Source organism: Lepidochelys kempii, chromosome 4 (genome assembly GCF_965140285.1).
Source record: "Lepidochelys kempii isolate rLepKem1 chromosome 4, rLepKem1.hap1, whole genome shotgun sequence".
Taxonomy (NCBI): Eukaryota; Metazoa; Chordata; order Testudines; family Cheloniidae; genus Lepidochelys; species Lepidochelys kempii.
Window position 1 is genome coordinate 46,266,125 of NC_136383.1, and position 16,436 is coordinate 46,282,560.

General features: G+C 38.0%; 1 protein-coding gene across 6 annotated transcripts in view; it reads left to right on the top strand.

The window, feature by feature from the left end:
- PCDH10 (protocadherin 10) overlaps positions 1 to 16,436 on the top strand; it is a 68,903-nt gene that overhangs the window by 34,648 nt on the left and 17,819 nt on the right. For 4 of the 6 annotated variants that reach the window (XM_073341124.1, XM_073341123.1, XM_073341128.1 and 1 more), the window contains one exon: positions 2,158 to 3,597. The exons of the other annotated variants lie outside the window; for them this stretch is intronic. Coding sequence is in view for 2 of the 4 variants with exons in the window: in XM_073341123.1 (XP_073197224.1) it covers positions 2,158 to 2,177 (20 nt within the window). In the remaining 2 variants the exon portion in view is untranslated. Of the gene's footprint in view, positions 1 to 2,157; positions 3,598 to 16,436 lie in introns of those variants that run through there. 6 annotated transcript variants of the gene reach the window in all.

Below are 16,436 nucleotides of genomic sequence, written 5' to 3' on the forward strand. Positions count from 1 at the left end.
GGAAATAAAGGCCAATAGACCTTAATAGAACAGCAGTTGTCCCTGATGTGGATTTGCAGGAGTGGGAGGCTTCATCCCCTGCAAATTCCACTGGGCTTCAAATTAAACTGTCTTAAGGGAATGCGTGACAGGAATCCCTATAGTGATTTCCTGCATATCTGTCCCCTTCCATGGCTTTTTCAATAGCAGCAGGCAGTCAGGGCTACTGTGCTTAACTATTTTACCAGGATATTGCGAAGATTAATATATGAGTGTTTATAAAGAGCTTTGAAGATTAAAGGAACTATATATGGTATTTATTTATTTAAGGATGTGAAGTCCAGTACTTAGAATCTGACAGTTGTGTGCATGGTGTGATACTCTGACTGAGGATCAGGAGCTGTAAGTGGCTCTTTAATGTGTCTCCTGCAACTCTTTGCAGCACATATTAAAACACTATGTGATTTAATTGTTAACCAATCTAAGTTATTAACCAGTTGGGATGCTTTTACTATGTTATTAACCAACTGTAGAATACTTGGTCAGTGATTTTGCTGGGGGAATCATATTTATCTATCTATCTGTCTATCTATCTATCTAGAGAGTGCAACATCACACAATATACACACAAATTATTACAGTATTCTGTTACAGAAGACTCAGTCAGGACCTTTAAATCCTAACTCACAGGCCTACAAAACTAAAGCCAAATAAGAATTTTTATTTTTATTGTTGTTTATTGTGGTTAATATGAATTGTAAAGTCCCCCCCCCCACCCCCACTGTTCAACTGCAACAGAACAGACAAAAAACTAGATAGTTTTATAACAGATATACACTACTAATTTTGGTGAATATTTATCAGAAAAGTATCGCATTAGTTTATCTGTTTTGATGCATTTTGCCAGTGGAAAAAATCTTTACAATTCATAGTCACTAAAAAAACATATTTCTTATTTTGGTTTAGTTGTAATGTTAATAACAGATCTGGTAGTTTGCTGTGTTGAACTGATAGGATGATATACTAAATAGACTTCATCTCTTATATTTGTAAATCATGAGTGCCCCACAATTGTCTATCTAGGCAGACTAGATTAGATGAATATATAATACGTATGCTAATAGATTTCCCCATAAGTAATCTAACTCACTGTGAATTATATTGTACTGATTTACAGTGTTTGTTAGGTGAACCTAATCGGTGTCTTTTTAAAAAAAAAAAAAATTGAGACTTAGGATAGGTCTATGCGATTTACATATATGAAGTCATTATAAAGTTAGGAAGATTTCTTTTACTTTGTAACACTTCACTTCCATGAATGGACTAATCTTTGATTCCTCTACATCAGACTTTGCCAATTTGAAGTTTAGGTTAAAACTTGAATTTATCACGAAATACTTGATTTATCAAAAAAAAAAAATCAAGACTTCAATCCACTGAGCTAGTTCCATTTCTTAGCAGTATTGGTGTGACTGAGAACAGAATCTGACTCTGTATCTTTTCCGAATGCTAGTACAAGTCATTTGTTAACTTTGCTCCCAATTACAGTTAAAATAGCCAGTGTCTGGAGCTAATATAGCTACCACAGCTGGTGGATTAGGATAGTGGTTTGCTAATGCATTGACCTGTTTCACCTATGTAACACTAGTTCAATTTCCAGCGTGACAGTAAATGTTTGGATTTAAATTGTACAATTTATGCATATTTTTTCATCTCTCTGTCAAACCAGAAGAAAGGGTCAGCTGGTGAAGAGGATAATGATTCTCTTTGAAAGGGAAGGAAAGTCAGCTTCTGATTCTTTTGGAGATTCTTGATCTTGTTTCAAATAAAAAGATGAACTAGAAAAAATAGACTTGGAAATATCAATAGTAGTGAACCTGCAAGTGTGACTCTTTGCCTTATTCCTAAACTGATTGTATAAAGGCACATTGGAATACTTGCCATGACATGTTAGACAGATAATAAAACAGCATGCGACATTTGGTTTTCAGAATATCAAACCACAGAAAGCGTGTTCTCTGAAAAGCGATTCACCATTAAACTGTTTGCTACAATGGGAATTCCAAGTGACAGTTTGTCACAAGTTTTGATTGTTTCTCTACACGTTAAGAAATACTAAAATGAAGTGTTGGGAACTGATTTTTTTTCCTCAGAAGTGTTTTTCTTTCTTTCCTGCAGCGCGGAAAAGGATATGCTAGTCAATTCTACAGGATTTACCTGAAGCAGCATGATTTGCACAAAAGTCGACCAACAAAAAGCATCAACTTTTCAACTTCATTATCTTGGCCATCCAGTTCTATGTAACTGAAGGATTTGTGTGCTGTTGGAGACATCATAGCCAACAATAGGACCTAATTGCTCTCAGCAGGCCTGAGAAATGAGTTGAAATGTGTGGAACTGTAGAAACTTCAGAGGCAACTGATCTTGCCTTTCTGATCAGTGTGTGCCTGTTTACAGCACTATATATCTTTCTCTCTCCAAAATGTCACTGAGCCCTTTAGATGTTTATATTCACCACAAGAAGCCAATCGTACAGATAAAAGAAATGTGCATTATAAATGCAATATCACTGTTTTAAACTTGACTGTTTTATATTATTTTTGTGTGATCAAGTGTTCCCCAAACTATTCCAACTTTACAAGAGAGATTGTGATCATAATCCTTTCACCTGTGGGTCACAAAAATGTTGTTAATCTGCAGACCCACAAAATATCAAAGACATTCTGTAGTTTATACACGTGTTGCAAAGTGTTTACTGTACTATTTCAAAGCTTCTAAATAAATATAAATCTATATATATTATATTATATATAATTTTCCGAAAAATGTGGTACAATTTAGTTGATTTTTAAATGGATTCATATAGTCCAAACCATACACTAAAGTGAGAAGGTAATTCAGGGTCCCTAAATTATCCTTGCTAAAAATAAATAAATCTTTAATAATATTTCCCCAATTTTGGTATTTTGGTCAGTCCTGTTTTTCCTTTGTTGTTGTTGTTGTTGTTTGTTTTTGTTATTTTTAAAGCTGTAAGAAACAACATTTTGTTTAGAAGTTGTACTGAATTTTCAATGCCAAAGATGCAGCTGTCCGTTTTATCAGAATGAGTACTGACTATGTACTATCAAAAGTATATATCAATCTCCATTATTTTGATTCTATTTCTATGGTTTTTAATTTGGTATCACAACACCTTTTATAAAGGATCTATAAACTCACCTGTATATGTTGTTAAAAAGAACACTGGGTCTCTGTACATTTTGAAATGTAAGATGTAATGTAACTGAAGATAACTGTTCTAAGGAAATCCTCCAAAACTCTTAACACACACATCTTTCTTTGACATAATTTTGTGCAAACCTAAGCAAATATATATATATATCTTGGCTAGAAATGGTTTTTGATAAAAGACAAATCACAAAGGCATAGAGTTGGCTGAGCTGTTATTTTTTCTTCTTTTTTTACACTAAAGAGATTTGGAGTAGGAACATGGCACATTCTCAGACTGACCCTACTCTCCCTGGAATTAATGGGAAATTGGCCAATGATTTCATTGGGAGCAGGATCAAGACTGTTCATATTGTCTTTACCTTTTTTAATAATTCAACAGACTGAAATGTTATCGCACCGATTTTTGTTCATACATATATAAAAAACTTGTTCAAAAAGAAAAGCCTTGAAAAGTAAAGTTTAACTTTACTTTCAAGTCCACAGAGTTGAAGTATCATTTACAAGTGTAAAATCTAGTAGATGTTTCCTTTTTTACATTCTCTACTGTACTGTTCCTTCTATGTTTCCTAATTATTGCCTGTCAAATACTGAAAAGAAATGATAGAACTTTGTGTTATCAGCCCATTGATGTCCATAGAACACGGAATTCCCATTGACTTCTATGACTTTGGATCAGGCCCTTAGATCCAGATTCTGAAAGCCCTTGTCAGTGCTGAGTATATGGCACAGCATGAGGAAGAGTGACAGAATCTGGCCTCCAAGTGGTGGGAGTTGTTTTTCCTTTTTTTCCAATGGCAATTGCTATTACATAGAGACATGCACATCTTTTGTATGGAGTCTGCCGTACTATTGATCCACACAAGACTCTAACTGCTTTCAGTGAGAGTTCCATGCACAGAATGCTACCTGGATTGAGCCCTAACGTCATCAGTTTATTTAATAAATATAACAAAATAGGCTTGTTAAACACTTTTAACACATATTTTCTAGCTTATTTGTACAATTTACAGAAACTTTTTGGGATCATTTTTAAAATGTATATATAAAAATCACAAAAAAGCACAGAAAATAACTGTTGATCTGAACAAACACAGCAGTAGGATGTTTCTTTAGTTTTAGGTAATGGGACTTTAGTCACCTACATGCCTTGTTAGTTTTATGAAGAATGGGCTATTTTAGTAATGAAATGCGTGAAGTATATTTCATTTGAAGAAGTCTGTTAATTTGTTGTTGCTGCTTTTAAGGCAAGAAAGTAATTGCCCTTCCTGGAACTGGTTTTGCTTTATTCCTAAACCTCTCTTTAAACTGAGGTATATACTGTAAAGTAAGGTTGTTTTCAGTCTTGGGAGAAAAAAAATCACATTTTTCTTTTTTAATAGACGATTGAAGTGTTTTTTATTTACTTAAACCTCATTCATACTTTGCATGCAATTTTTTAAAATAACCATATCAAAATGATTTCATACAGCTCGATGATTAGCCTTGTTCCATGAACTCAGTACTGTATATGTACTTGCATACATCCATTTCATTTTTTACTTTAACTAATCCTGCTATCCGTCCACACTGATAATCCTACTGAGTGCAGTGGGAGAGCCACATGTAGAACAGTGGTCAGACTGAACCCTGTTTAGGTCTAGATTGTGTTTGTAGCACTTAGCTGATAGTAAAAAGCATCATGTAGCTGCACTGCCACAGGAGGAACTATGTGTCCAAATAGTGGAATAATCAGTTCAGGTGCAGGTCTGAAAAAAAAATTAAATATATTTTGGGTCGCCCTGAAATGAGAATGTTTCAAACTTTTCTGTGAGCCAAAATGGAAAAGAATAGATTCATTTTGTGCAGATCAAATTGTTTCTGTAGACCCAAAGTGAAACATTTTTTTTTTTTTTAGATTTAATTTTAAAGAATAAAATTGAGGGAAATTCTGAAACAAACTGTCTTTCTGAAAGAAAAAAAATCCAGATTTCTGACTTTTTAAATTGTTTTTTGACTGAAAAAAATTGCCAAAATTGACTTGAATTTGCAAATAGTTTCATCTGATCCAAATCTGCATTTTTTGCCAAAATAAAGTTTTGCATGAAAAATTTCACCAAGCTCTGCCTGGGATGCATTTTTCCCCTGAGAGACACAATCCTTCTCATGGCCTTTTATTGCACTGGAAGGGGAGCATACTCCTCACCTTGCATTCAGGCAGTTGTGCTGGCTATTACATAGGGTGAACAGATCTATAGGCTTAATTTCAAAATGTATCAAGAATTATAACATTCAAAAACCAGTAGGAGAACACTTCATTATCCCTGGACACTCAATAACAGACTTAAAAGTGGCAATTCTTCAACAAAAAAACTTCAAAAACAGACTCCAACAAGAAACTGCACAACTGGAAGTAATTTGCAATGGACACCATCAGATTAGGCCTGAATAAAGATGGAGTGGATGGGTCACTACAAAAACTAATTTCCCCCGCTGATACTCACACCTTGTCAACTGTTTGAAATGGGCCACCTTGATTTCATTGGCTTCATTAGCACTACAAAAGTGATTTCCACCCCTTCTTGTCAACTGTTGAAAATAGCCCACTTCCACCTTAATTGAATTGGCTCGTTAGCAGTGACCCCCCCACTTGGTAAGGCAACTCCCATCTTTTCATATGCTGGGTATTTATACCTCCCTACTGTATTTTCCACTCCATGCATCTGATGAAGTGGGTTTTAGCCCACAAAAGTTTATGCCCAAATAAATTTGTTAGTCTCTAGGGTGCCACAAGGACTCCTGGTTGTTTTTGCTGTTACAGACTAACACAGCTGTTATTCTGACAAATGTATTTAGGCACCTATAGATGCAAAGAGACATCTCGTGGGATTTTCAAAAGTGCCTAAGTGCCTAATTAATCACTAGCCTGTCTGCATCTTTAGGAATCTAAAGACCTTAAAAAATTTGGCATTAGGTCTCTGCGCACTTTCTTCAGTTCCCACCCTCTTGCTCCCAGGGGAAGCTTGAATATGTACTTGCATTCATCTGAACACCAAGGCCTGGATCTACATATTGCTCTAAATCAGTAGTTCTCAAATCTGGTCCTCTGCTTGTTCAGGGAAAGCCCCTGGTGGGCCGGGCAGTTTGTTTACCTACCGCATCCGCACGTTCGGCCGATTGCGGCTCCCACTGGCCGCAGTTTGCTGCTCCAGGCCAATGGGGGTTGCAGAAAGCAGCGCGGGCCGAGGGATGTGCTGGCCACACTTCCCGCAGCCCCCATTGGCCTGGAGCAGTGAACTTTGGCCAGTGGAAGCCGCGATCGGCCGAACCTGTGGACGCGGCAGGTAAACAATCCGGCCCAGCGTGCCAGGGGCTTTCCCTGAACAAGCGGTGAACCGGAGTTGAGAACCACTTCTCCAAATGGATGTGCAGGGATTGAGATATCTTGCCTTTACTGCATGGCTACATTATGGTTAGGAATAATATAGCTCTGAATTAGTTGTCTAATACAAAAAAAAAAATATTACAACGTATGGGCCCGGTACCGCAAGCTCTCATTGTGCAGAACTGCCCCTGAAGTCAACGGAGTTACATGCAGAAAAGGCTTGCAAGATCAGATCCTATGAAGGATAAGGAGAGGATAATATTTATTTATTTATTTTAAATTCATTTTAGATACATATGAGAGGATTTCTAAGTGGCTTGCCCATTCAGTTTCTTCAAAGCCTTTCCTGGCTGACTTTGTGCCAGAATCTCAAAATGTAATAAACTCTTTAGCTATTTTTAAAAAATCAGCTAGTTTAAAATAGGCTTTTATTAAATTATATTTTCTAAGGAAAAATGAAGTATTTCACTTAATGTATTACCAGCTGACTTGACCAGTATTTAGAAAATTAATAAAGTGAATATAAGTTTATTGCTGAGAAATTTCATAGTGTTACAAAAGAATGTTGAATGACCTACATACCGATTAATACAGTTTCATCTATTTGTGAGGATTCTAATTTATAAATAATATCCACAATATATGGAGATAATTTTAATTAAAATCTGAAAAGCTACAACTGACTTTCTTTCAGAGGTGTACCCTACTATCAACAAATGTTGACATAAAACACATGTACACATAAAAAATGAGATTACTTATTATAGAGGTAATGGCTCCATAATGAAGACTGAATTAAGCTTTTCATGTAAAGTGGGAATTCAGCCTCTTTGTTATGTATTATATTACTTACACACACACACCAGACATACAAAATTTTACCACAGATAAGAAAAAACATGTTTTTCATTACTGTCATTCCTCATGGTTAAGGGCAGATGAATATATTCTTCCTGGAATGGTGTATTTCCCTAGTAGTATTGCAAAGCTGTTATGTATTTATATGGCCTTTATTTTATTTTTTTTAAAGGGCTAGGCATACCCTCCCATTGTTCTATGTTTGGATCTCTAGTTTATTTCCAGAAGATGTTTTGTATAAAAATCTTAAAGTCCTAATTCAAAATGAGCAACTTTGATGTAAATTTAATGTTCAGTTTTACTGCAACACATTGGCACCAGATGTCTATAAATATGGGAAAGTTGTTTAATCTATTTGAAGTACGGTGCAGCAGGCCATTAAGACTTCATTATGATATTACCACTATGAACAAATTCTGAAACTGAGTTTAATCTGTTCCACTGATCCCGACAACCAGAGCCCAAAAGCTTCTTAAAAAGCTCTTCCCTTTTATTTTCTTACTAATCTGCTCATCTGTTTTGGTATAAAATAGATACACATACAAATATACACACACACACATTTAAAATCCATTGTTGAAAATCTATGTCTTTGTAGATATCCTCATATGTAAGAAATGGGCAAAAACAAATTTGGACAGCTTTCTTGAACTGAAATTGTTTTTGAATTTGAATTTGTTAATAAAGTTCATGATATGGTATGTTGGTTGAAACGTTAGAAAAAATGAAAGCTATGTGGGTGTAATTCTCCAGGAAGCAAATGCCTCATCCAGGAAGCATCCTGTCTGAAACCTTAGAAACCTAAATGCTGGAAATTTTACCGAGTGAAGATGAAACAGACTGTGATGAAGCTACAGAGGCAGTGTTCTTGTTCTGTGTGTCTGAACTGATGAAAGTATCCACTGGATGTAGGCTAGTTAAGTTAGTTACCCAGAAAGCATCAACACTGGATTTAGGTAACACATTTACTGTTCTTGCTGCAACTCAATGAGAAGAAGAAAAACACACACATACACACACAATGCAAATCTGCAATATGCACAAATGTAATAAAACCATGTGCTAATCAAACAATACATCTCTGAACTCAAGTGCACAAAAGTCAGGAAAGGCCAAAAACAAAGATTGCTCTGGTGAGATGGACAACAAAATTGAGTTAATCTGTCTATTTTTAGTAACTGTTCTTTGAATTACATTAATGAAAAAGGGTAATAAACATTACTAACAAAGGGTTACATTGACAACATCGCAGAGTGAAGGTAGCCAGAACAATCTTAACTTTTTGAATTTCCTGACTCAAGTGCTTGATCTTGCAACCTTAACATATTATTAACACTTGCTTTGTGCATTCAGAGCCCAAACCTGTTTCCATTGAAGCCTATCCAAAATCTCACTGATTAAATACGAATAGGATGAAGCTTTGTATTTCTCCACACAGCTTTTTAGCATGTGTAGCTCACCAGCTTCTCCAGATGAGCTTTTAAATTATTTGAAGACAAGAAGGGAAAACCCAGCTCACTGTGTATTTAAGATATGCATGCAGCATCTATAGCTGTGTGAACACGTATAAACTTAATGAAATCTTCTACTGCACCTGATCAGTGTGAAGGCTTCACATGGCCATATTTTAATTCCAAAGATTTTATCTCAAATTAAGCAAAGGCAGAGAGGATTATATTTGTGCTCAAAGCTTCAAATTTCAGGGTGTAACTGTGTCTAAAAAAAACATTATTATTTTTTTTAAATGAAAAAGGTGTGTTGATTCCACTCACAAAAGAACTCAAAATTGGCCAAAGAGTTATGCTCATGCTTTCTGGGGGAAAATAAATATAAATCTGTAGGCAGAAAGTAAGAATAGAAAATATCAGCCCAAAGAGTGAATGTGGAAAGTTTACAGGGAATTATTATAGAAACGGCTCTTCAGCCTTAACTGTACTGGACACTACTAAATCTTTGTGCTTATAGGTTCTCAATCTAGGTGATGTAATTCACTCCACCCCAAGGTTCCAGGGTGCAATGCTACTACCTTTTATGTCTGGGTGGGAGGGTGATCTCAAAACCTTTCTGTTAGAAACACTGCTGTAATGTGCCCCCCCTACACACACACACACACACACACACACACACACACACACACACCCACACCATCCCTACCTGTTTGGAGATGTTTTAATTTTGCATTCATATCTCAGTGTAAAAAAAAAAAAGCCTCCTGTCTCTGATGCAGTTTGTAGGATAAATTCTGCTTCCAGTTACGTCCATAGTAATTCCATTGACATCAGGGAGTTAACTCCAGATGTATATTGGTGTAGAATCTACATAGGACAAAGAATTTTATGGAAGTGTTTGATCTTTTTTTCTCTTGGTAATAACTCTAGTTTTACTGGTCTCACAGATGCCATGAATTGGTACATAATAATAGTCTGTTATTCATCATCATAAATATCATGAGAGAGAAAGAGAGAGAGAAAGAGTTAACTGTGACAGCAATGTGTTTATTCTGCCTTATTGTAGCTGGGAAAAGATGAAGAATGTAAGTGAGCATTACACACCCTGAAGACGGCGGTCAATGTTGCCCTTGGAACTCACAACCATTCAGCTGTTATGAGAATGTTCTATTTGATTTATATTTACGATTGTGAAGGGGGGAGAGAGAAGGACTGAGAGGGAAAATACTTAATTAATACACTCTAAGGAGAAAATACAGTATACGTTATAGTGATACCATAAACCTCCATCAGACCCTAGAGCAGAAAGATTCATCCAAAAAAACCCCAAAATCAGTCTCATTCCATTTGAGGTATATATTGTTAATAAAACAAATACTGCTGACTTTAAAGGAGCAGTAAATCATTATTTACAAACATATATCCTTATTACTATCATTTAGATGATTAGATTTGGAAAAATGTTAACAACCTAACAATCTTTCACTATTAATACTGTTTGTTTACAGTTTGCATTTCTCTTAATGTGGATTGTTAAAAATTGGCCAGTCAGTTTAAATTTGTACTCAATTAATACTACTAATATAATTATAGGTGGAGCAGGTGTAAGGCTTACATAGAGGATGCCTAATGCTTTTCAGTCACTTATAACTTTAAAGTTTAGCAAACATCTGGGCAAAATTTTTCCATGCTTGTCTCAGCCTCAGTTTTAAGTTTTTTTTCAAAGTTTTAGCCAAAAAGTTCCACTGTTTCCAAGAATAATGCTAGTGAAAAATAGGATATTTGTAGAGCCTTGTGCAGATACAAAATTTGTATCACATCTGATCCATGAGCCACAAAAATGATTCACAGCTATCTACATCCGTGGATGTGGATTTCTGCTGATATAAAGAGAATATCTGTGAATTTCAGGGCTCTGGATATTTGCCAATCTTTAAAAAAAATGGATAATTTTGAACTACCTCTAGCACCCAAGTGGCTAGGAGCAGGGACTTGACATTGATCCAGGGAATACTCTTGGGGTCAGAGAAATGAAAAATCTGACCATGAAAAATCAGTCCTGATTTGGCAGTAATAAGCCAAACAAAACGACCATTTGCATGTGCACAGTAGAATTTGTTAGACATTTAATCCTTAATGTTGTGAATGAAAGTCCCAACAGCACTGAGAATGCTCCCATGCCACACTGAACCTCCTGTATTGTTCTGAAGTAACCATACAGACTTGAAACCTTCAGACTGGACACAGATGAAACAGTCCTCCTATTTTAATCCATCAGAATAACCTTTAGCCTAGAAGAAGGAGCACGTGCGTGGAAGCCAAGAAACCATGTATTCGAGACTCACCTTCTCTACTAACAGGTATCCTATGTACTTTGCATAATTTATTATTAAGCAAGGCCTCAGATCCCTGGTTTAAGAGGGATAAAAGTACTAGTCTCCTCATTTTACTGAAGGAATTACTGAGGTTGCACAATTAGAGAGACAAAGTGGGTGGGATAATATCTTTTATTGGACCAGCTTCTGTTGGTGAAAGAGAAGACCTTTCGAGCTTATGCAGAGCACTTCTTCAGGTCCACAAACAGGTTGCACAATGCAATTTCTCACAGAGCTGGGAATAGAGCCACAGTCTCTAATGTGGTCTCATCCATATAGCCACAATGCTGCCAACATACAAGCTACCAACTCTATGTGCTTGACTATGCAGTCTGTAAAGCTCGTTTGTAATTTACTGGTTCACTGTGTTATGCATCTCCTTCTAGAGCTTGTCAACAGAGGATAACAGCCTACTACAGCTAACAGAATTACACTTTTATCTTAAGTCGCAAAGGTCTGTTATAAATCTGAAGATCTTGGATTCAAACCCAGATGATGGTTTATGTGAACTTTATTACAGATGCATATGATGGGAGCCCTTTATTTTCTTTTCATTTTTCATCCCCAAAACCACCAAAGAAATTGCATAACAGCCTCCCTGCTTGCCATTCCCCACTCATACATATTAAACATCCTGTGTTAAATAATGTTAAGGATGCAAAACTTAGTACTCAGGACCCCTCTCATATTCAATGTACAGCATGGCTAGTGCTCAGGGAATGTATTAGGGTTGTGTAGTGACTGAGTACATATGATCCTTGCTCATTTTCTCAGATTCTCAGAAATTCAGAAAAATGGAAAAATTATGCCCTAGCTGTGTCAAATTGAATGCCAGATTATTGGGGCAGCCAAAATTAATGGATAGATTTGCAAATGTTGGCCCTAGTCTTTCTGTGCCTTGAGTCCTTCTCTGTAAAATAGGGATACTAATACTTCCTTGCCTCATGAATGCTTTTAAGACAACCAGGAGAGTCCATGAGCATCATCAGAGAAGCTATAAAGAAATAACATATTCCATATTGATTTCACCTTTTGGAAGGGTACAGTAATGAAGGCTCACAACAAACGATGAGGATAAAAAGAAAAGTTGAACTTCTACCTCACTGCCAGAGTACAATCCATTTTGCAAATTGAATGAGGCAGGGGTCTTGTGGAAAAAGGTGTATGTGATCATGTAATCGAAGATTGTACCCTAATGCATATACATAAGAGGAAATAATTTAGTCACAGGCAAACTTAATTCTGGTGTTTCCTAACTTTACTTTTTATTAAGACAAAGACACTATGTCATATATTGCTTATTCAGGGTCAGGTTAATATTCAAGGAACCTGGCTAATGATTCATTAATATTATTTTTTAAAAGTTCTCATATGGAATACAATATATATATATATATATAAATAATTCAACTTGTGCTAGCACATTACTGAACAAATAGAGAGTTATGGTCCTTGCCCCCAAAAGATTACAATCCAATTTTAGATGTGTCACAAGTCAGAACTTGTCTACAGATGGAAGTTGCACCAATATAAGTTATTTTGGTTTACTTAGATCAGTACAACTATTTCAGGAGAGCGCTTTCACGCTGTTGTGCTTGCATCAAGCAGTGCATGTTGCACTGCTTACGTTCATAGAATCATAGAATCATAGATTATCAGGGTTGGAAGGGACCCCAGAAGGTCATCTAGTCCAACCCCCTGCTTGAAGCAGGACCAATTCCCAGTTAAATCATCCCAGCCAGGGCTTTGTCAAGCCTGACCTTAAAAACCTCTAAGGAAGGAGATTCTACCACCTCCCTAGGTAACGCATTCCAGTGTTTCACCACCCTCTTAGTGAAAAAGTTTTTCCTAATATCCAATCTAAACCTCCCCCACTGCAACTTGAGACCATTACTCCTCGTTCTGTCATCTGCTACCATTGAGAACAGTCTAGAGCCATCCTCTTTGGAACCCCCTTTCAGGTAGTTGAAAGCAGCTATCAAATCCCCCCTCATTCTTCTCTTCTGCAGGCTAAACAATCCCAGCTCCCTCAGCCTCTCCTCATAACTCATGTGTTCCAGACCCCTAATCATTTTTGTTGCCCTTCGCTGGACTCTCTCCAATTTATCCACATCCTTCTTGTAGTGTGGGGCCCAAAACTGGACACAGTACTCCAGATGAGGCCTCACCAATGTCGAATAGAGGGGAACAATCACGTCCCTCGATCTGCTCGCTATGCCCCTACTTATACATCCCAAAATTTGATTGGCCTTCTTGGCAACAAGGGCACACTGCTGACTCATATCCAGCTTCTCGTCCACTGTCACCCCTAGGTCCTTTTCCGCAGAACTGCTGCCTAGCCATTCGGTCCCTAGTCTGTAGCTGTGCATTGGGTTCTTCCATCCTAAGTGCAGGACCCTGCACTTATCCTTATTGAACCTCATCAGATTTCTTTTGGCCCAATCCTCCAATTTGTCTAGGTCCTTCTGTATCCTATCCCTCCCCTCCAGTGTATCTACCACTCCTCCCAGTTTAGTATCATCTGCAAATTTGCTGAGAGTGCAATCCACACCATCCTCCAGATCATTTATGAAGATATTGAACAAAACCGGCCCCAGGACCGACCCTTGGGGCACTCCACTTGATACCGGCTGCCAACTAGACATGGAGCCATTGATCACTACCCGTTGAGCCCGACAATCTAGCCAGCTTTCTACCCACCTTATAGTGCATTCATCCAGCCCATACTTCCTTAACTTGCTGACAAAAATACTGTGGGAGACCGTGTCATACAGCAGCATGCTCCATCTATATAAGTATAGTTCATTGTAGTTAGATATCCCATGGGCCTCTCCATGGGTTCAATGCCTTATGGGAAATGTTTATGGTCCACTAGGATTTAAAGGAATTCTGGAAGCAGGGATATGTCACAGGGTGACTGTCTCCTTTAAGAGGTAGGGTCCAGTGCACTTGTGACTTATCTGCCTCCAATTGGGTCTAAGAGAAGGTATCTGAAGCATATGAAAAGATACAAGAGAGTGGCATGTGAGAGCTGCCTGAGAGAGACAGGAATGGCTGAGAATATCTGGAGCTACTGGGGAGAACAAAAAGTGAAGAAAGTCATTGCTGAGACTGGCCACAGCTGGGAAATCCCAGCTGAGTTACATGTGGGGTTGTACAGAGGGGCCCCAGGAAGAAGGGTAAGAATCAACCTGGTTAGGAGAAACTGAGCCTGAAACAAGAGGCTTGATGCTGCAGGGTGGATCCCAGGAGCAGGAGTAGGACCCACATGCAGGGAGAGTGAGTAGAACATCGAGGGAAGCCCTTTTGTGACTAACCTGATTTGAGGCTACTGGAGAAGAGTTTATGGGAAGCAAGCAATTCTGGGAACTCTCAGGTGGATGGCCTAGAGGGTGGGGCCCTGGAACATAGGCAAAGAGACTGAGAACAGAGTGGAGATGGACTCTCAGGTGGATGAACTGGAAATGATGTCCCTGGAGTGGGCAGGGGAAAATGTAATGATTCTATTGTACTTTAAGATTTGGAGAAGCAGAGTTTAATCTGAAGAATCCTTGTGATAATTTCACACATATATAAATAAATTATACCCAAAGGTGGAATTTTGAATGGACACTGTGAGAGACTGTATTCTTTTTGGGGCGGGGGGCAAATGAAGGGAAAAGGGGGACAGGTGCATTGGCCATAACATGGCCTGCTGCAGGGGAGCTGCTCGATATGGTGACTGCCCTACTTCAAGATCAAACTCCCATCATGATTTCCACTGTAATCTAGAAGGATGTAGAAGCCTATATTCCTGGATCAGTGTACTAACCTTATCCTCATCCAGAAGAATAATGCAGAGCCCCTCTTTAGAAGCACATGACAATTGCAATATGGAACCTGCCACTCCAGATTGCTACTGGTCTGTAAGGAACCAATTTGGTGTGGGGCATCTGCAGTAGAAGGACTTGTCATAGAATTCTGTCAGGTAACTCAGTTGAACAGGATAATCAGGCTGAGCAATGTGCAGGAAATAATATGGATTTGAACAGTAGGGATTCCCTAATTGGGACAGTGCTACTCAGGACTTATAAACCAGTTTTGTGCCTGGCTCATCTGTACTCTGAATATCAACCAGAAAGGATACTTCTTAATGATCTGTAGACCTTGATGGACCCTTTGAAGAGTTTGAGAGAACAACATGTAACAGCTTTTAGTCATGTAACAGCTTTTAGTCACAATGCTTAATGCACCCCCGGAAGGTGCTCAGATATTATGGTGAATCTGGTATAGAAACCGATCTAGAATAGAATAGATCACTGGGAAAAGATTTACAGGTATTAATGTTGGTTGGTGCAGGAAAGTCCATAATGCCAGAATGTTCAGAAAGTCTATCTGATAAATTCCACCCTCTCCCCCAACTATGCATTTGACATCAATGGGATTTCTTTACCAATTGTTATTTTGGGAGATCCAGTCTACGCTTTGCCTCTCTGTTTCAGGAAATAACAAACCATAGGAGAGTGGAGAGAATGTGAGGAGACATAATAAAGGTCTGACACACAGAATGCTAGTGTCAAACCGAGAGACAGATTCCCCAGTGCCCTCTGGCTCTTTTGTACCACTTTGACAATGCAAAGCAGCAGTAAGCCCAATGTAATTGACATCAGTTAGTTTTCTGTACTAATTATACTCAAGGTCCTCAGATTCCATTGGCTAATACTACAGAATGGACTAAAATCATAGCACTATGATCACATAATTATACAGTTATGGTACAGTATATGCATCTCTTAATGCTTCCATTAAAGCTATTTTTAATGGTAAAAATTAACTCCATGGAGGCAAGATGGAAGAAGTGGGTGTTTAGTTTCTAAAGGAGGTTTTTAAATTACATATTTTCACTTTATATGTAAATAGCTAGTCACCCAAGTACAATCCCGCCTGACCCCTGGCAATCTGCAGGTACTGTAGCCACATGACTATGTTTAGGTTCTAGCTTAAATAGTAGAGCTAGCACATGTATGTCTACCTGAGCTGGAACTCCTGAGCTCGGAGTGTCCACCCAAGTTACCCTAGGAAGCAGCGCACAGAACTCGCAGTCCAGGGGAGAAGGGCCTAATGTGACTTTAAGCCACCTTTGGGCCCTCCTGATCTTGAGCTACCCCTTGGCCCCTGGCATAACTTAGAGACCCTGGGGGTCTG